General features: G+C 35.2%; 1 protein-coding gene across 2 annotated transcripts in view; it reads right to left on the reverse strand.

Annotated features, from left to right (window-relative positions):
* EDEM3 (ER degradation enhancing alpha-mannosidase like protein 3) overlaps window positions 1-22,929 on the reverse strand; it is a 66,749-nt gene that overhangs the window by 31,596 nt on the left and 12,224 nt on the right. For both annotated transcript variants that reach the window (XM_077763263.1, XM_077763262.1), the window contains exons 3-8: window positions 15,090-15,190; window positions 14,308-14,347; window positions 9,381-9,493; window positions 8,257-8,410; window positions 2,960-3,094; window positions 573-678 (exon numbers count right to left, since the gene is read on the reverse strand). In XM_077763263.1, the coding sequence (XP_077619389.1) occupies window positions 573-678; window positions 2,960-3,094; window positions 8,257-8,410; window positions 9,381-9,493; window positions 14,308-14,347; window positions 15,090-15,190 (649 nt within the window). The remainder of the gene's footprint in view (window positions 1-572; window positions 679-2,959; window positions 3,095-8,256; window positions 8,411-9,380; window positions 9,494-14,307; window positions 14,348-15,089; window positions 15,191-22,929) is intronic.

Genomic DNA, 22,929 nt, shown 5'->3' on the forward strand with positions numbered 1-22,929 from the left:
AGAATTCTGAAACCAGAATTCAGATTAGTTTCAGGAACCATTTGGACAAAATTTGGAAAAATCTTATATAATACTAAAAAGATAATAAGTAGAAATATTCTAGTATATTTCCATTCATCTATGCTTTATAGGGGTGTCCTATAAAGATAAAATCACATTCTTTATATACCACTCTATCCGGTTTGTTCAAATAACATTTGTCTCATGATTCCAATTCATTTTAATAAGGGCTAGTAATAAAATTAAATAAAGATTTCCACTTAATGTGAGATGGCTGAGGTATTCAGATCCTCTAATTCTCAAAGGAATAGCTCTAGTGTTTCATCTATACACTATATCTACAATGCTACACCCAAAAAGGTATGAAACAAAACAGTAAGCCCATCTAGAATAAGTGTGCTATTATTAGGCACCAAAGAAGAAAATCAAGTTAAATCAGTTAAAATTCCAGAAATCTGGTGAAAAACTATGCTTTATACTGTCCCAAAGACTATTTTAACAAATGAAAATCCTTTGTTTCCCAACCATTCTGAGGATATGAAGGCTTGATTTAAGAAGTCCAACTTACATACCTTTTCTTACCCAATCTCCAGTATGAATATTTATAGTCACACCCACTAAATTACTACTTCGCTGTCTTTTTTCCCAGAGAAAATCAAGAGCTTTTCTTGCGTATTCCTATAATTTAAAAAAAGCAAAGCATATCTGAAGAACTGTAGGTCTCTGGCAAACAGGGGACAAAGAAACAAAAATCAAAGACTCACAGCATATTTTAAGAATTAAGTAAAATCTCTAAGATAACCATCTATAACATATATTAAACTTCTTTGCAGGTAAAATCTTGGCTTTTTCTCAGCCAATCAAATCTGTTAAAAAGAATAAGTCTAAAAATGCTATTCAGTGGCAGTGATCTCACTTTGAGACCATTACATTCATCTACTCTTGTAGTGCAGGTTCACATTCACACACATATTATTAAATTATATAAATTACTGCCATAATTAAATGTACTTGTTAAAATAATTTCTATCGTTTAAATACAAAGTGAAAATCTCCTCAGGTACTCTTATTTACAGAATTAGAAGAGAATATCAAAGTTGGCATGTCATCTTTGAAACACAGGTATTTCAAGAGCCCACTTTTTTAAATAGCATGAATCTTTATTATTGAAGACTAAATAAATTAGTATTCATTTGACAATACCAAATTTATAATCTTATGATACCGTTTTTAAAACTTTAATCCATTAGACACTAAATTAAAATAATTTCTGATCAAATTCTTGGCTTTGGATGAAAAATGTTATAAAAGATAAAAGCAAAAGACATTACAGAGAGTTAATTTCAAAAAAATAAAATAAAAAACAAATTTAATTTCAGAGCATGAATCTATTTAGCTTTGGAGACGTACTTCTACAAAAGAAAACCAATTTGCTACACTATAGATTTAAGAAGAGTGTAAAATAGTCTTAACTCTTGATTCAGCTTATTTATGGTGATTTTTTTTTAAATGAAGGAGATTATGGCTTTAATTAAATGCTAGAACTTCAGAACCAGAAGTTTCATAAAGATCATATTTCCCTGCTTCTATCTTACAGCTAATAAAATAGGCCCAGTGAAATTAAAGATTTATCCAAAGTTCAAAACTGAATTATAGGACAACAAATATAAAATTCATATCTCTTTATATATTAGATCTACACCAGCAAACTTTCTGATAAGGGCCAGATAGTAAATACTTTAGCCATTATTGGTCGTACAGTCACTGTCACAATTACTCAACTCTGTCACTGTAGCACAAATGGAGTCACAGACAAAAATAAACAAATAAGCATGACTATGTTTTAATAAAACTTTATTCCCCAAAATTGGCAGTGACTGGATTTGGCCCTGACTGTTGTCTGCCAACCCGATTCTGTCAACTGCATCAGGTTGCTTCTCTTACAATAAATTAATGTATATTCGTAAGTTGAAAAGATCATAATTTTCAAGAGATTTACTCATAAATACAAAATAGACAAGTGGAAAGAATATGGACTTTGTATTTAGGAAGGCATGGATTCTAATTCCAATTCCACTCATTTACCGATTAGCTGTGCATCTTATCCTCTTTAGGTCTCACTTTCCCAACCTAAAAATGCATCAGTATCTCAGAGTTTGTAGTTTGAATTAAGACAGTATACACAAAAATGACTATATTTTTCAATGAAGGGAAAATATAAGTCAGCAAAGTACAGAATAAAAACTAAACCAAATACACACATACACACACATACACACTCTTGTTTTACTTAGACCTAACGTGTTTAAGTATAGTTATAGTGCTAGTATACATTCCCTATTTCTGCTGCTTCTGTGTGCCACCTGCTGAACTTTTAAAAATTTTCCTAAATCATATGTGTGAAAAAGATGGTGTTTTGTGATACTATTGCACTACAATGACATGCTTAAACATACAGATAAAATTAAAAGTGTGAGACATAGCTAGTCCACAACTTTTACTTAGGATATATGAAGTCTTTTGGGTAAGAAATAACATTAACCTTGGAGTAAAAAACTTACAGATATGACTCTATCAAGACAAGGGTAAAAATTTCACTGTTTCAGTGAAGCTTTCAGAAATGCAATGGACCATCTAGAAGTAGAACAAATAAACAAAAAGACACAATTTTCCACATAAGACATTTGTGATATCAAATTCCTAGAATATGGCTAAAAGTCTTCTAAGAATAGACCTAAAAACTTATAGTTTGAAAAAATGCAAAGTTGTATTTAATATACAGCCACCTCACAATGACTTCTGGGCTTTTTGACAAAAACCATGTGATGGTATCTAGACAAAAGTTCCCTAAACTAACAGCAATACTCCAACTGATAATCCTCATACTTGATCAATGGAAAAAAGATATAAAGTTAGTTACATCCAATACCCAAGAAAGCAAAGACTATGAAAAGCAAACCTCAAATATTGTTGCTCCTGTGAATCGACTTAAAGCAGCAAACTCAAGGATCAAGGTACCTGCACAAGCTGTACAGGTATCGGTCTCAGTTCCTGTCCGAGCTTCTGGTTTTCTGATACCAAACTTTAAATTAATCTAAATAAAATCAGAAGATTATCATTAGCAACTATCAAGATATAATGGCTTCTTGGATAAGAGATTATTTTTCAATCAGGATTTTTCATCAACTCATAGAAATAACTAATAAAATATCTAAACACTGAAATTTAATCTGATGATCTTTGTGACTTTCCAATTTAATATCTAGTGAAGTATATTCTACCATATGTAATATTTGTGGGGTAAGTTTTCATTTATTTCCTACTTCAATGAGAATAAAATTCAGCACCCATTTAAGAATTGCATAGAGAAAATACCTTCTATAATGATTTTATTCTCTGGACAGTTTGAACTAGTTAGTATAAGACTATGAAAGGGGGGGAGGGGGGAGATGGGCATGGAGGAGGGCACTTGTGGGGTGAGCACTGGGTGTTATATGGAAACCAACTTGACAATAAACTATTTGTTAAAAAAAAATAAATGAATTGATTAGAAAAAGAAAAAAGAATAGGATAACAGACTAGCCCTAAGAGAAATTCAGTTTAATTGAGAATTGGCAAAAAACGAGTACTAGATTAGCCCTTCACAGTGAAAAAACGGATTAGGTATGGTGCATATTTAGAAGGAGATTAAAACTTTGTTTAAAGGCTTTAAAAGTTTTGAAATTCAACGTATAGCCTTGTTCACGGGCTATCAAATAACACGAAGAAAATTTTTTCCAAGGAGTTTTTTTTACAATTCAAAGACAGCCAAATTATACTGTTATAAAACTGGATGAACCAAAACCAAACTGACCAGATCCTGATTATAGTCTTCCGCAGTCCAAATAAATAACAAAAGAGCAAGCATATGCCAAGGATTTAGTGTAACATAAATGATGTAACATATCTGATGTGTCCAGATCAGTTATTATTCAGACTCATAAGGAGAAATTCAAATAACTTTATATTTCAACTTCTCTGAGGAAATCAATTGCTGAGTATGCCTATTATCTTAACAGTATTCAGTCAACACTCTAGGAATACAGGGATAATACTCACTCACCACCAATAAACATATAACAAAAGTGAAAGGTAGGCGAGACACAGTAGATTGCTCATTGGCCATTTACCTCACTTTCCAGAATGCCACTTGAGGCATTTACCTCATGTTTCATGTGCTCTTAGCCTAGCAGCATCTCTCTATCCCCACTCAAATTCATAATTACCTCTACCATTTCTAATTCTGAAAGAATAAACGACTTTAGGTAGTTCTGAACCAAGAACGAGAATGGGAAACATCCCTTGTCATTTTCATGTTACCTATTATCTCTACCTACAGAATTAAAATTGAGAATAAACTTTAAAATTAATTTATATTAATTACACTAAGGTAAAGTGTGATAATTTTTCTAAATATTTGCAATAAGAGTCAACAGTAAAAATATTTTCTGGTTAGTTCTATTAATTATTACAATCAACTGATCAATAGTTACCTACTATGTGGTGGGTATTATGTTAAGATACAAAGTAATTGGGGGCGCCTGGGTGGCTCAGTCGGTTAAGCTTCAACTTCAACTCAGGTCATGATCTCACTGTTCGTGGCTTCAAGCCCCGCGACGGGCTCTGTGCTGACAGCCAGCTCAGAGCCTGGAACCTGATTCAGATTCTGTATCTCCCTCTCTCTCTGACCCTCCTCTGCTCACGCTGTCTCTCTCTCTCTCCCCCTCAGAAATAAATATTAAAAAAAAATTTTTTTAATTAAAAAAGAGATACAAAGTAACTGAAAAGCTCCTTGTCCTCAGGGAGCTTAAAATCCACACAGAGCAAATAAGACAGACATATAAATGGAGATGGTAACTGATAATGGAAAAGTCGTAAATAAGTGCCAAACAAATGGAACTGACAACAAACGTTAAGATAGAAAAATCAGAAGAAATACTACTGATATATAATATCACCGAATTCGGGGTAGCTAAGGGAAAAGTCCAGAGAAATAGTCATGAAAAAGCAAAGGCAACAGGAAAAACATTTGTATCCCACTTTTAGTATCTTTTAACAACAACAAAAAAGGAAATAGTCTGAATCACTGAAGTTTTGTACATTAAAAATACTTAAGGTGTTTGTACACTGAATTATAGTCTTTATTTACTGTCCCAAGATGATCTCTACAAAATGATATAAAAGGAATATTTCTTAATACATCTATCTATAGTATCATATCACTTCAATCGGATGCTGAAGGAAGTGTTATTCAACAACTTTCAAATGCAAAACCTCTAGGGGGCACTCTATTTCTACAAGACAAGAAAGAAATGTTGAGTGAGTTTTTTGCTAATGGAAATCCTCTTGCTGACTTTTGCTCTAGATGCTGGTTAGATAAGCTCCAGTCCTGACTAGATCTTAAAAGATGGGCGTAGAGGAGGCACTGGCAGTAGCATCCATGTAGTCATGCAGGAAGTCAGAAACAAGGAGCTTACTGCCGTTTACTTGAAAGCCTTAAGACAAAAAGGGATAAAAGTATAATAAAGGTTTCATATTAAAAGAATTTGGAACCTGGTTCCTCCTGATCCTGTGTTCCTGACAGTCACAAAGTAGTTCTTAAAAATACATTTTTAATTAAAAAGTAGAAGTTTAAATTACCTACATTAAATTTATCTTTATTATATATTTGCTACACCCCTTAAGCCCCTAAAATATGTACGGAGTCATAATGGAATTCTTACTAACCCTATATTTTATGGACAGAATCATCCACTTGACTTTAGAAATGAGGACTTAAATGAAAACCCGGCAAAGTACTTTTAATTACGTTGGAGGAAACGGCATCACATAGTGTGGACTCCCTCTAGGGTTTATATGCAGGCAGAATACATGACCATTAACTATTATAGCATTTCTGTCCAGCAAATTTTTGAGTCAAAACCATTAATGCCACACTATCATTTATGCATGCATATCTAAGAGAGATACGACTGCACACATTTTCATGAGCAAAAGAAGTATTTAACAAGTGTGAATAAGGAAGGATGGGAAGATGCTTATTTTCTGCCTGTAGTCCTTTTTAAAAAGCAATATCAAAAATTTTGATATTCCAGAGTATAAGAAAACAACACATTTTTATTTTACTATAATACTCTTAAGTAGCTACTATTTTATTTTTTTACTTTTTAAAAAATATTTATTTTTGAGAGAGAGTGCGCATGAGCGAGTTGGGGAGGGGCAGACAGAGGGAGACAGAGGATCTCTGTGCTAAGAGCACAGAGCCTGACTGGGGCTTTAAACTCACTGACCATGAGATCATGACCTGAGCTAAAGTCGGATGTTTAACCAACTAAGCCCCCCAGGCCTCCCAGTAGCTACTAATATTTTAATTCCTTGCCTGTTTTCTCCTGTTACAGCAAAAGTGAAGAAATGCTAGATTCCCCATAATTCAGTACCTCTACTTATAACAAAAACTAAAAATATTTACTAAAAGTAAATCCAATTAAATAAACATCTTGCTTATTCAAAATAACTTTGTTTTTAATTTTAATATGCTAAGAAAATTAAAAATCAACAGATAAGTTTAATCATCCTAGAAAGCAAAGAAATTCATATTAAAACAAGACTCCCATTTTTTCTCATTAAATTAGCAAAAGAATAAGTCACATTGTTGGCAACAGTACAATGACACATATACTTTTATAAAACACTTCTGGAGAACAACTAGGCAGTAAGTACCCGAAGCCTTAAAAAAACATTCCCTATTTCTGTGACTATTTCTTCTTCTAGTAATTTATCCTATGAAAGAAATAAGTAAAATGATCTGTATAAAGATGTTCACAGAATAGCCATTCAAAATATCAAAAGCTAAAAATTTAAATAAGAGATTTAAAAATTCCAGTCTGTTTTCACTTAAAAAAAAGTGTTGATCACAATCCACTAAATTGATAGGTAAATTAACCTATTGTGACCTCCAGTTTGAAAAGCAGTGCTCTAGATCATGGTCAGAGGTTTCTTGATGGTGAAAGTTAGTCTTCCTTGACCGTACTGGGAGAAAAGTTATTCCAGGTAATAGAGATGGGAGGCCTCAAGGCATGGAAATGTCAAAACAAAACAAAACAAAAAACATACCTTGGGTGTTTGGGGGGGGACACTAATAGATTCTTTGGGCTGAAATGGAACATTCATTACACTGCGGTATGAGGTTGACAGAACGTCAGAAAGAACCATAATGAATTCTGAAGGTTAAAAGATACTCTGTACAATAGGGAGTCAGTAAAACTTCTGAGGGTAGTTTGATAAAAATTACGTTTTGTAAGATTAATTTTTTAAGCCTGTAAAGAATAAACCAGGGAGAAAAGAGTACGACAGGTATTCACAATAGTATAGGAACAAAATTATATTGGCTTCAACTAGCACTGCAGCAATAAGAAAAAAAATTGTTAAGTTTGGTAATGGCTAAGGGATCTAACTTGGACAAGAGGGAGAGAGCAATAGTGTTAATAAAGAAATAAATAAATCAGGACAGAGAGAGTTCTTTCCATATTCAATGGCTTCTTTCCCTTTGCTTTAAATATAAAATTTTCTTGGGGGGAAAAACACAAAACTCCCTCAAGTGACTCTGCTGCCACCTTTCTTCAATTACCAACACGGAAACCTCAAAATGAATGGTCCTATATTTTCAACTATTTTGAACCCATCTTTCCCCTTTATTCTCCCATATTACAGCCTTTAGGGCTCTGTTTGTATCTAATTCTATTGGTTTCTAAAACACCTCCTTTCAAAGCTCTAAGATTTCATAACCATCGCTACTGTGTGGTTCTCTTCCAGTAAGTCTCTGAACACTCTTTTCCACTCTCCACTCATTCCCCTCTGTCCTGGGTTCTCTTTATATCCTCTCCTCTGGAGAGTCAATACCCACGCCTGTTGATGCAACTGCATTTTTTGGCCCATAATTCTGTACCCAAATTCTAGTCTGGCATCTGTTTCTCTCTCCTGCAGCATAATCTAATCTGTTACGCAGTGGCACATAAAAGGCTTAAACTAATCAAAATTCTCATGCTGCTCAAACGCAAATTAATTGAAATGTCAATATAAATGTATTATATAGCAATGAAGCATTTTACTCCAGCCTCAAGCAAATGAAGAATAATGGCTCCAATTACAAAAATTCATTTTTTTTTAAGACAGCAAAGGAAGAACATAAAGACTGCCATATTTTTCAGAATTACTTACTCTTGGATAAGGGAGGCCACTGGTAGTATTGAAAGCTGGTAAAAGTTTGTAACCCAATTGCTTTGCCATTTGGAGAAGTTCATCATTGTACCACTGCATGTACTCGCCTTTTTCTTTCAGCATGATTGCCAGGGAGTGTCCGCCCAAAAGACCCCTACAATCACAGAAATGAAACATTATCCATATCTTACAGATACTTAAAAGTTACTATCTAAAAAGATGTGATATCTTGTTATCAACAATTCAACACACATAAGGAAAGACCAAAGGAGAACTTGTTTTTTTTGTTTTTTGTTTTTTTACCTAACTCTGGCTACTCATTTTATGGCAAACCATAGCTAGTTCAAAAAAATGTCAGATGTTCTACCTGCTGTAAAGTGTTTGGCATTCTCCAATACCTTAAAATTTCTCAATAAAGACTATCCTTTAAAAAAAAAAATTCTAGAAATCACATAACAAGTTTGACATTTGATTCTAACAAATTTTAAATTTAACTTAATTATATCATGAAATCTGTAACTCTTACAGTATAACATTAAAAAAAAACCTCCTCATGCTGTATTAACTGTAATAGATTTTTAAATTGTGAAAAGCTACATAAATATTTCCTAAATTGAAGACTCCCTGTATCTAACAAAAGGAAATGTGTTACAATAACATAAAAGTAACCATTATGTGTAAACATTTAATAACACTGAAACTTGAATAAATCCAATAATTCAATATTTTTAAATTTTCTAAGACTATATCAAACTGTTTAGTCGAGAGGTAATTATTATACATTTAACTTCATTGGGCTTGAAGAGGTACTGGCTAAAGTTAGCAAACTATGTAAACTAGCAAAAAACCTGAGATTAGCTGATATGCAAATGTTCAACCTCTAGTCCTTTTTTAACAACATACAAGGATAACCTTTGATTTCAGTCTACAACTATTTCCAAAGTCTGCTGCTGTCTGTGCCTGACACAATGCAAGGTCATCTCACAGCCTCTGTGTTTCAGAATATCCCAACTTTTATCTTTTAAACTTAAGAAATTTCTTTCTTTATTACCTTCAAGAAATAAACAGTATACCCTAGGCTTTTATGTTATTAAAATTATAGCTTTAGTGTCTTACATACTTACCCAAGAACTCTGATGTTTGTTTCAAAGACTGATACGACTACATCATTATCTAAATTAACATCGCTTAAAACTTTTCTGACTGCATCTTCAAATTCTTTAGTTTTATTCAATACCTAGGAGAAGAAAGTTATGGAAATAAAGTTCTTTTTCACCAAGTAAAAGAGAAATAGTGTTACAATGGCTACTAAAAGCAAGTTAATACCTTAAGACTAAAAAGTGACACATACAAAATGTTTCTCTTAAGCCTCTGATAAAAATGTGGTATCTAAAACCCCCAAAATTAAATGCCTACATTATAAGGAATCTTTATACACTTTTTTAGACACATGAAAATATCATTAAGACTTTACAACAATCATCTCAACTGTTAACTGGTTTCTTAATATATAACCAATGACCTATAGCTGCATGAGATGAGCCGACTCCTCTCACTGATTTGGTTTCCAAGTCAAAACAACTCAGAAACCCTTTACCAAACAACATCAACTATTCACCAAACATCATTTTAAAGGTTGCTTACTCTTATTTTTTGAGAGAGAGAGAGAGCGAGCGAGAGAGAGAGCGCACGCATATGCATGTTCAAGCAAGAGGGAGGGGGTAGAGGGAGAGAGAATCCCAAACGGGCTCCCCACAGTCATCACAGAGCCCCACGCAGGGCTCAATCTCACAAACCACCTCATTCTTCTTGTCAGAGAATACACACATCCTTCAGAGAATGACTGACTGACTCTAAACCACACACTACCTGCCATCCTCACCCATGGATGCCCTAAGCCCTAACTGGGGAGGAACAGAATGCTGTGAGCAAGAGCAAGCCTTGATCTGAATTCTGGTTCTTTCACTCACTACCTGTATAATCTCAGTCAAGTGACTTCTGTCTCTGAGCCTGTTCCTTCATCCATAAAAAGAAGAAATATTTACTCTCATAGGAATGATTTCTCAAATGAGGTAATATATACAAAGTACTTTCAGTAGAGTGCCTGACTTAATTGTTTTAATAATTATTATCACAAGGGTCTAGAATCCAAAGAATTCTGTGGATTCTTACAATGAGCTCCATGAAGTGGCCATTGCATTATATAGCTGCTGTGATTTTTCAGTCTAAATTAAAACTGTGTCAGTGAGCCCTCTTGCTCAACTACTGATGCCAAGAGTTAAAACCATAAATAGACAAGACCACTTAACTCAAGCTCTAACTACAACCCACTGTGCTTATTTCTTATCACATAGAGTCATTGACAAGACATTTTGCAGTGACCAGAACATTCCAACTGCTAGATCAGAAAAGCCCTGATATCAATGGAATGCCTAGAAGACCACACCCTACATGCCCCTTTCCCTGCTCATGATCATGAGTTGAACACCTATGGACCCTCCGCCCATCGTCACAAGCTCTCTGCCTGTTCTCCTGCATGGATCCCCCCCATTCCCCAACCTCCCCTTATAAAATTCTAGGTGTCCATCTTGCCTGCCAAGAAGTCAGTTGTTAAGGCTTGCACTTGCCACCTCCGCCAGCTGTCAGGACCCAAAATAAATCTCTCTCTTCCAAACCTTTCTCTCTTAAGTTTTTGACTTCTCAGAGTTTATCAGAGCTTGTTCAGCACTAGGGTTGGCAAACCAAGCCAGGAATGTTTCTGATTTGTCCAGCCCCCTCAGGATTCCCAAGGAGGGAGCAGTTGGTCAAAACAGTGTGCCAGATCTTAGCTGTTGGCTTCCTATATAGATTGTTTGGTAACAGGTGTACAATTACATGGTATTTAGACCCTACCTAGATCCACTAACAATAGTTTTCTTTCACTTGTTATTCTTTTCATTCGATAATATAGTTTTCTAGTGCTTTTTCACCTGATTTCATACTTTCACTAAAAATTCTAATTTAAGTATAAGCCATTTCATAAGAATATCTGACTAAAATTCGAATGAAAGTAAAATTTAGGTAAGTCCTGAGTCAAATATACTATGAAGCCTGGTTTTAAACTGTTTTTCCTTGTCAATCTCAAAGTCCAAGTAAATTCTGCAGCCAACAAGTGCAGATGCATACCTTTATCACATTTAGAATAAAACAAGAGCTGCCTGGGTGGTTCAGTCAGTTAAACGTTTAGAATAAAACACAACTGTTTCACTCACCCACACATATACTTCTTAGTAACATTTGCTAATCTTATTCTTCTCCCTAAATCCATCTTCTGAGAATTACTTCCAAGAATTGGACCAGTGTTATTTGTTTCAAAGGGGAATAAAAGTGAAACGTTCTCTTGATCCATAATTAGTTAGAAAATTCATTCCAAATGCTCTACTGGTTGATGAGGTGGGGCTTTTTTTTTTAAGCTTATTTTTATTTATTTTAAGAGAGAGAGAGTCGAGGACATGAGCGGGGAATAAGCAGAGAGAGAGGGAGGGAGAGAATCCCAAGAAAGCTCTGTGCTCCAGGCTGACCCCAACAAGGGGCTTGATCTCAAGACCCAGGGATCACGACCTGAGCTTAAATCAACAGTCAGATGCTTAACCAACTGAGCCACTCAGACACCCTTAGGTGATGAACTTTTAAGCTCCTATCTGATAATAAAGGATGAATTCAGGTCTCTTCCTTTCCCCTATCATCATTAATTTGTTTTGATATCTTTCTTTCTATAGATTTCATGGTAATATAAAATTTAAAGATAAACTTGAAGTTTTAGTTCTTGGCTTCATTACATCAATAAAAACTAGATGGCTAGAATTAAGAACAAGTTAAATTTAAAGATCAAACTAGGACAATAGAAATTCTACTTAACATATTATGGTATGACCAAAATAAAAATAGTTTTATGTACTGTCATATGTACAAATAAATCAATCACAAATAATCACAAAGTAAAGGCAAAGTAAATTAGAAATATTAATACATGTATTGATAAAATGTATAAGAGAGCACTCCTTTTAAATGTAGGGAAAAAAACCTCTCTAAACTACTTTAATTCTTCTGTTTAAATTAAAAAGAAAATGTTTAAAATAGTGCCATGAAGTTATGATGACATGTAATAAGTCACTTAGGTTATTCCTACTTGAAAATACTAAAATTTAAAGAGTTTAGAAAGTATAATTTTTAAATGTTTGTAAGACTTTATGAATCTTCCTTCTTAACACTTCTTGAGGATAGCTTCAACAAATAGGAGTTACTTATCTGAATCTGACCAAAGCTCAGTAAGAAATAATCTCTTATAGTTAACAGGAAATTTAAATACCTAGTCTAGGCCCTTCTGAGGTGAAAACAGGAACCCAGAGAAGTTAAATAATTTGGCCAAGATCATATATATCAGAACAGCCATGAGGAGCCAGAACTCAAATTTATAGAGAGCATGGTCTGCTAACCAGCAATAGCAGCACCACCAAGTGGCAGCTTATTAGAAACACAGATTCTTGGGCCCTACATTCAGTCTATTGGATCAGAATCTGCATATGAGCAAGGTCCCCAGGTGAGTTTACAGTATGTGGGAGTTTAAAAAGCACTGCATAAGTATCCAATATTTCTCAAACTTTACCATACATCAGAATCATCTGGGAGCTTGTTAAAAAAACAGACTACTGGGCCTCACTCCCAGACTTTGATTTAGTATGTAAGATTGAAGCGCTAGAACTGTGCATTTCTAACAAATTGTCAGGTGATGCCACTGTTGCTGCTGGGATATTTTGAGAACCAATGCCGGAGTATATAATTGGCATAAACTGAAAGATATCACCTTGGTAATACTTAATGGCCACTCAAGTAGAAGCCAACAGATTTTTAAATACGGGAAAGTTACACACACTGAAACCACCTTTCTTTCTTCATTTCTGACTAAATTTTTTAAAGCATACGATATCTGAGATCCATGTTCAAGAAAATCAACTAAGAGCTTATAGAGAGAGGATGGGGAACTTGCCACAGGGAAGGATAAAGCTGGCAGAATGAGAACCAAACTTGAGTTCACCCATGCTCTTTCCTAACACACAGCTCCTGCTCTTCACTCCCCATGTCAATCAAGGTATATGCAAAGAGCATAACCCAGCTACAGTTACAAATAAATAATACCTCTTAATTTCTCCCAAGGTGGTAATTTGTGCCTCCCAGGATATAGAAGGAGGGAGGTGAAAGGGAAGTGAAAGATGGGGGGAGGCAGAGGCAGAGGAGAGGAAAAAGAAAATGCCTAGTGAAAGAACAATGTAGAAATAATACTGGGAAGACATTCTGAAAAATGTCTGCCACCCCAGAGATTTTTGTTTTGTTTTTTAAAATCTTAATCAGCACTAGAGATATTAACTCAAAGTTGTGAATTATGTCCTAAGGAAAATCCCGAAACAAGCTTACTTTTACACTGTAAATGGTCTAAAAGTAGAAAACTTTCCAGTATCTTTCTAGACACTGTATTAAGAAAGCATGACACCTGGAACTCAGTCTTCTCCCCTGCCCATAACAGACCATTCCCAACCAGAATTAATTAAAATGATTTTGTAGCCCATGAGGTTGAAAAGGATTGCCAAGAAGTGATCACTTAGTACTAAAAATCACTAGGAAAAAATTAATTGTTTCTAGTGAACATAACACATAAAAATTCTAATTTAACAATTTCAGTATCACTGTGGTATGCCATTCTGGAACAAGTATATCAATGGTATTTGTATATATCTTTCTGTATAAAGGGAAGCAACCCTCCTGTTTAAAAGTGTCATCACATAAGCTGACATATATACAAATTATTTCATTATCTCCATGATTTCATTTGACATTCATGTGAAATAATCAACTCAATAGTGTGAAAGATATTTAGAAGCAAAGATCAGAACACCTTAAATTCTGAAAACTTCTACTTCAGACTTACATACCATTACTGTAATGACTGTATTCATATCTGAGTGCGCACATTATGAAATTTATAAAATAAGTAAATTCAAGAAGAATCCAACCTACCACAAGAGTGTCCAAAGAATCAATCAGTGTCAAGGAAAATCTAAGAAACAAGTATAATGAGATACAAACCATTAGAATTTTGAATATCTTATCCATGAATTTATAAGCAGATGTATCTATGCCTTATTGACTGGTAGTTTCTATTAGCTAGTACTTCCAATCATGTATAGTACAATGTAACTTATAAAAAAGCACTAAAGTCACCTGAAAAGCCTTAACATAACATTTTAATGTTCAGTGCATCTACATAACTTTCAAAATAAAGAGAAATATCAACTTTTTTTTTAAATATTTTTATTTATTTCTAGGAGAGAGAGAGAGACAGCGTGAGCAGGGGAGGGTCAGAGAGAGAGGGAGACAGACTCCGAAATAGGCTCCAAGCTCTGAGCTGGCAGTCAGCACAGAGCCCGACACAGGGCTCGAACCCACGAACCGCGAGATCATGACCCAAGTGAAAGTCAGACGCCTAACCGACTAAGCCACCCAGGCGCCCCAAGAAATATCCACTTTTTAAAGCAAATAAAAAACATTAAAGTATCAACACCTTCTAAGGTGTCAATTTTATATACATTTGAAAAGTTATATTCAACTTAACTTTTCACTGACCTAACAGGTACACTGATTTTTTATAAAAGATAACAGAAGGAAATAGAAGAGTTTAATGTTAATACTTAAAGCAGTCCTTAAAATTTAACCATTCCCCAGAAATATAACCATAAGCTACATCTGAGACTTGGGAACCCGGAAGTGCCACGCCACCCACTGGGCCCATTAATGCTCACTTTCCCAAGGCGTCATCAACGTCACCCCGACTTGGCTCCTGGCCTCTAACACGACCTCTGCAGGTTAAAGGCATGAGTTCATCAGCTGGGTAAGCATGTTCCTGCAAGGAAAATTTTAGTGAGTCACTGAGAAAAATAAGAGAAAGCAAACATCACCCAGAGGACACAATCTTCCTGCAGTTATTAACAAAAACAAAGTTAAAATAAAAGTTGGAAGTTCTACTATTCTTCCAGTCTATGGAATCTTTTTTAAAAAAACTTTAGTTATGAATGTAATACATGTTTGGAAAAAAATACTAAAAAATACTTCTTTGAAAATCTGATAATCTGCTTCAGTTCTACCCAGTCTCATTCCCTGGAGGTAACTACTGTTAAGACTGGCATTTATGCTTCCAAATGTATCCACATACATTAAAATACATGCACATATATAATTTACATTCTATTTACAAGTAGCTGCTCATGTCACATGCATACACGGCTCTAAAATTTGTTTACCTAAATCACAGTGCAGTTTTTCCATGCTAGAATTTTACGGGGTTTTGTTTGTTTAGTAACTGCAAAGTGATCACTTAATATTAACTAATATTACTGAGTACTTATGTTCTAAGCACTGTTCTGTGCAGTTTAGTTCATTTAATTATCACACAGCCCTCTGAAACAAATTAAATTATCCTTGTTTCACAGATGAGAAAATTGAAGCCCAAGAAAGCTAAGTAAACTCAGACATACATCTAGTAAATGATGAATCCAAAATTCAAACATAGCAACCTGACTCCAGAGCCTACTACCTTTCATAGTACCTCACAATATTCCAAAGTATGGATACACTAAAATTTATTTATTTACTCTCTACTGAGAAACCTATTGGTTGAATTCAATTTTTCACTATATATAAACAATGCTACAATAAACATCTATATGCATATATCTTTTGCACATATGCTTTTATTTCTATAGATTAAATCCCTAGAAACAGACCCAATGGGTCAAAGGTATGACTATTTAAGTTTTGATAGGTATCAAGCAGAAGACACTAATTTACATCCCTACAATACTCTAACATGGGAAATGATCAATGACTCAAATTTTGCAAATCTCCTGAATAAAAAATGGTATCTCAAGTTTTGTTATTAAAGAGGATAAGTATCTTTTTGCGTTATTCATTGCTGTTTTTTTGAAATGTTTATTACTTTTTGTCCATGTTCTACTTTGCTGTCTTATTGGCCAAGACAGTCCCTATACATTATGTTTGTTATATACGGTAAACATATTTCTCCTGTCTTCTGTTTAGCTTTTAACTCTGTCTTGGTACTTTTACTCTAAGCTTTAAATACAGTTAACTATCGGGGCGCCTGGGTGGCTTAGTCGGGTAAGCGTCCGACTTTTGCTTAGGTCATGATCTCGCGGTTCGTGGGTTCGGGCCCCGCGTTGGGCTCTGTACTGACGGTCAGCTCGGAGCCTGGAGCCTTGTTTCAGTCTGTGACTCCCTCTCTCTCTGACCCTCCCCTGCTCACGCTGTCTCTCTCTCTCCTAGAAATAAATAAAACATTAAAAAAAAAAAAAAAAAACAAATACAGTTAACTATCAACCACTTAATGGTTTCTAGATTTCAGCCGTGGTTAAGAAGGCTATCTTGAGCCTCTGAAAACAGTACTTATGTTTTTTTATGATAGAGATTTACTCCACCTGGAATCTAATTTTCTTTATGATGTAAAATAGGGATGTAACTGTGTTTGTCCCCCCCAAAATACCTAATTTTCTAAATGCCACTTCTTAAACAATCCATCCTCTCCCTAATTGCTTGAAATACAGATTTATTAGTTCAACATTGTCTACACATGTTTCCATAGCCTCAATTTTGTTCTACAGACCAATTTGCTTGACAGACCTATTTCCTACCTCTACTGCCCTACAGACCTATTTCCTGCTCCAAACCATTATCTTCATTATTTTATCTTTGCACGATACCTTGCTACTTGGTATAGCAATGTACTCTCCCCAAATTACTTTCTTCAAAATTTCTTAACTACTTTTTCAAATTTACTCTTCTGGATAACTTTCAATATTCCTTCAAATTCCACTGAAATTTTAACTGGAAGAGCCTAATTTGAGGAGAATTGATATCATTACCAATTGAGTCTTTCCATCTAGGAATGTACTATATCGCTACATTAATTCAGATCTTCTTTTATGAATTTAGTTTTCTTCTATAGGTCTCACCCATTTCTTAATAGTTATTAATAGAATTTTATAGTTTGGGATATTATTTTGAGAATTTTTTTTTAAGAATGACTACGACAGGGTATTTCTAATCCAGATGATAATAAAGCATATGCATAAAATCTACCCTCTTTTCATTACAACCACACAGAAATGCTGTTATTTTATTTATTTGTTTATTAATGTTTATGTATTTGAGAGAGAGAGAATCCCGAGAAGAGGACGGACAAAGAGAGGAGGAGAGAGAGATAACCCTAAACTGGCTCTGCACTGTCAGCACAGAGCCTGATGTGGGGCCTGAATCCACAAACTGCGAGATCATGACCTGGGCAAAAATCAAGAGTCAAATGCTCAACTGGCTGAGTCACCCAGGCACCCCTAAATTATTTTAAATACATAGCTGAGCTTGAGAACAAGAAAAGAAATTCTCAAGTACCAAAAGTGAATAATGGGATGCAGATGATGAAGCTGCAGTGACCGCAATATGGGCATTAGAAATAAAGACAGGCTTTAGTGGGAACTGTGTTACTGCCCAGAGGGTATGGGAGTTCATGGTACTGGCCCTGCACACATGGCCATAAGCCAGGGAAGCAGGTTCTTTAAGTTGGATAGTTGCTTCAGTGAAACTAGACTGGCACAGCCCCACCTCACGGCTACAGGTCTTAACAGAAAAGGACAGAAACCAGAAAGACCTGCTGAACTTTATATTTTCTTCTCTAGGGGAGAGTCCCTAAGATTCCTCTAAAATTAATGATATGGTTATGAAAAACATTTAGAGGTTGGAATCACTGTGCTTATGTATTTCAACTTCAGGCAGTATTTACTGACTCCCTGCCAAGAATAATAGGATTAATACACTTATACTGTTCCCCACTCATTTTAGGATTTTTTTCAATTATGTTATTATGGGCGGTCTTTGCTTTCACTATATACAAGTTTCTGTAATTTATTCAAATAAACCCTCAACAACATGGTTCAAACTTCAGCTAGCACTGTGTATTAACTGCAAATAGGTGCATACAGTCAGTACAAGCTTCGTCACCAGTTCTTCAACCCACAAGTCCCTATGTAAGTACCAGATGCTCATCATGATCAGTGATCAACCGCATCACTCCTTTCCAAGTCTGTCAGTGATCTGATCACCGTGTATCTATTTTTCAGTTCACACACAGCAAGTTGTGCAGTTGTCTCCTTGTGAGCCAGTGGTAACCATGCACGACAATTTGACAATTTTACAAAAACGGATAATCAAAAAGGAGATAAGCCAACAAAGATGAAAGTTCACCAAAGAAACGAAAAACGAGGACACTGAAAGCGCAATCGGAACTGAACGTAAATGGGGAACAGCACAGCTGGCCATGGAATGTAAAGGGCACAGGCCACTCCAGAGACTCCAGGTACACAGCTAGAGGAACGGAGGGAAGGCCTGATTATCTACAAAGATAAAGAAAGTGGTTGCGACATAAAGGGTGAAGATGTCACAAGGGAAACAATACCTGCGAAACACTTCCCATTAAAGGAACTCCCAGAGGTATTTCAGGGTACAGAGTGCAAAGGGTAAAATTTTTCAAACAGATCCAAATTTTTGAAAGGAGTGGGACAATTCACCAATGCACAGAAGACATGTGCTCTGTTATTTTAGGTTTTACACAAGGAGATGACAGCAAGCCAGGCAAGAGCTATTCGATCTTTTCTTAATAAGTTTTTGCAAAGAAATAACACTTCAATTTGCAAAGTTTCTAATATTTTGAATATTCGTTTTGCTATTTTAAAATCTTCTCTGTATACTTATAACCAACAGAAAGAGAATTTTAAATGTTTTTTTTAACGGTTTATTTGTTTTTGAGAGAGAGAGCATGAGGAGGGGAGGGAAAGAGGCAGAGGGGGAGAGAGAATCCAAAGCAGGCTCCATGCTGGCGGCAGCAAGCCTAAAACGGCACTCAAACTCTCAAACCATAAGATCATGACCTGAGCTGAAGTTGGACGCTTAACTGACTGAGGACCCAGGTGCCCCGAAAATTTTAAATGTTTTGACAAAGAATTTAAGAGGTTTGTAACATATCTATTCTGGTTTAGAACCATAATTCCCACAGTTGCTAGCATTAGAATTTTACTTAAGTAGAGTCAACACACATCATTTTTCTATGGCTTCTCCATTCCTGACTTTTTATTTTGACTTAGCTGTTGGTTGCCTGGACTTGTCCTCAGGTAGGTTTTCTTTGTTGGAAAAATAAAATGTTTATAAAATGCTTGAGATGTATTTTCTTTCCTTCAGAAATCTGAGGATACTGTTCCACAACCTTCCTGCACTGCGTATGGCAATGGCAAAGTTTCTAAGAGTAGTCTTATCCTTTTTTGAATGACTTGTATGTCCTATACTTGTATGTCCCTGTGATTCTCAATTCTTGAAGTTCAGTAGAAATACTCGCAATGCCATGCCCAACTCTATCCTACTGGCTCTAACTAAACTCAGTTATTTATATTCCAAACCCATAGCAGCAGAAAAACAGAATAAAGGACAGGGACACTAAGCACATGGGCACACAGAGAAGGAGGGACAAAAAAATAATAATAATAAAGTAGGCTAAAGAATACAAAAAGCAGTGAAGACTGCAACCCTTCAGGTATTTAAAAAAGTTCAGTGCTCCATAATGATTCATTTCCTGAGGAAAGGATTCCAGACAACAACTGCTTGCACTATAATTAGAATCCACATGCAGCTACTAAATTCTGAATTGAACATATTGTAATTTTAATATTACATAAAATTTTTAGCATAAATTCCTAATAATTTTTACAGGTCTTTTAACATGGTAAGCTCCTCCTAACTTTTCAGTACTGATTCCAACTGAATTATGATTTCCCAGAATGCATCCTATTTTTTATTGCTTAACTTTCATATTTAGCACATATAAACAATTAGAAGTAACTCAAAAAAAGTGGTATCTTTTTCAACTTGCTGATATATTTTGAAACTTTGTAGGAGATCATTCAAATGTTAATTGTAAAGAATTCCTTACTACCTAAAGCACCGCTTAGAAAGCTGCATACTACTATTTTTAGGGTTTCACAAAAACACATACAGGCACAAACACCTCTGCCTGAAATTAAATATGAAACTCAAACCCTAGGCTTATCTAGATAAGAAAAATATTAATAGCCATTACAAACAGAATAATCAAATTAGGGAGCTTTGAACCAGATGCAAAAATACTTTAAGCCCCCCTATTTCAAGATTAAGGATAAAACAAAACCACAGCCTTTTCTTTGGGCTGACCACAAAGTGAACTACAGTTGGTTTGCATAAATCCAGAGCAATGCATACGTGGCAAATACACAACCATGATTGCACTTCAAACATCCTGTCTATGTGAGGTACAGGAATATTTTCTCTTCGCAATATATTGCCAGAACACGGGATAAGTAATTCGTACTGCTATGACTCAGAACCACGAAACACATTTAATGATGATCATTCAGAAATAAAACTCAGGTGAGAAAAGAGTCCTACACAAATTAATTAAGTAGAGCATGTGCCAGGCTAGAAGCAAGAGCAAATACAGAAAACAAAACAGAGTTAGACTCTCCACATCAGATTTTAAATTTATGAGAGCACTGAGGTAACAGAACTCTGCTCTAAAACGCTCAAGTCAAAGCAGCATCAAACACTGACATTTCAATCAAACCAATTCTAAAAGCTAGGCAATGAGAAGAGACTTTATTTTCCCCAAAACACCAAAGGCATTATTTATAAAAGTTATTAAAAATACCAAATCTATTTAATTTCCAAAGTTACACACATTTTTTAAATGTTGTATTCCATATCCTTCTTGTTAAATACTTCCCTCCTTGAGGCAGACAAGATATTCCTCTCCCCAAAACAAACTGGTGTTTAATAAACCATCTACCACATATTGACAGCTTATGCTAATTACTGATTAAACGGCATAAGTTTTTCAGTTCTCTTTCACACCAAATTTTCATATTCCCTTTTGTTCACTATATTCACTTATCAAACCATTTTTCAAGTATTTACGATTTCATTTAGCTAAACTATTAAACTATCAGACTTACTTCCTACACTGAACATTTGTTGTCTTTTTACAGAGTGTACTTTAGGAAACCTTTCTCAGCACTGAGGAGAAACAAGTAACAACAACAAGAATGCAGCTGTCTAAGAAGACTTAATCTATACAGAGTAGAATGTTGGCATTAAACTCAAAATTAAATGAGAAAAAAGTTTTCAATAAATCAATTTGGTTTGGATCAATTGTAAAATAACCTATATGAAATGAATAAATGACAAATAATGTTATAATGAAAGTCCTACTACTAACAGATATTTTTAGGAAGATTGTATCAACAGATTTAGAAGAAGCATTTGACAAAATTCAATACTCCATAATGATGAAAACTCTCTGTAAACTCGAAATAGGAAGAAACTTACTCAACCAATTATTATAGGACATCTATGAAAAACCAACAGCTAACATCATACTTAAGAGTGAAGGCTACCTGTTTTCTCCCTAATATTAGGATGAAGGCAAAGATCTACCACTTCTTTTCAAAATAATACTAGAAGTTCTAGCCATTGTAATAATAATGGGAAATAAAAGGCACACAGATTAGAAGGAAAGAAGAAAAGTCTCTTTGTTGGCAGATGATGTGATTGAAAATGTGGAAAATCCTAAGGAATCTACCAGAAAACAACTACTACAGGGGCGCCTGGGTGGCTTAGTCGGGTAAGCGTCCAACTTTCGCTTAGGTCATGATCTCGCGGTTCGTGGGTTCGAGCCCCACGTTGGGCTCTGTGCTGACTGCCAGCTCAGAGCCTGGAGCCTGTTTCAGAGTCTGTGTCTCCCTCTCTCTCTTACCCTCCCCTGCTCACACTGTCTCTCTCTCTCTCTCTCTCCTAGAAATAAAATAAAAATATTAAAAAAAAAAAAAAGAAAACAACTACTACAAATAACAAGTGAGTTTAGCAAGGTTGCAGGATATAAAGATCAACAGACAAAAAGTTATTGTATTTCTGCATACCATCAGTGGACAACTGGACAAACAAATCTGGAAAAGTACAATTTTCAAAAGCATCAACATATGAAATATATATAGAAATAAATTTAACAAAAGATGTAGAATACTGAAAACTACAAAAGATTGTTGACATTAAATTTTTTTTAATGTTTTATTTATTTCTAAGAGAGAGAGAGAGAGAGAGACAGCGTGAGCAGGGGAGGGTCAGAGAGAGAGGGAGTCACAGACTCTGAAACAGGCTCCAGGCTCTGAGCTGGCAGTCAGCACAGAGCCTGACGCGGGGCTCGAACCCACGAACCGCGAGATCATGACCTAAGCGAAAGTCGGACGCTTACCCGACTAAGCCACCCAGGTGCCCCAGATTGTTGACATTAAATAAGACCAAACTAAATGGGCATGGAACCCATGTTTGTGGAATAGAAGGCTCAATATGGGCATGGATCCCATGTTTGTGGAATAGAAGGCCCAACATTAAGTCAAACTCCTTAAATTGAGCCATAGATTCAACATATCCCAATCAATCTCTCAAGAGGCGTTTTTGTAGAAATTGACAATATGATGCTAAAAATCTATACAGAAATGC

Source organism: Crocuta crocuta, unplaced genomic scaffold (genome assembly GCF_008692635.1).
Source record: "Crocuta crocuta isolate KB4526 unplaced genomic scaffold, BGI_CrCroc_1.0 scaffold3, whole genome shotgun sequence".
Lineage (NCBI taxonomy): Eukaryota > Metazoa > Chordata > Mammalia > Carnivora > Hyaenidae > Crocuta > Crocuta crocuta.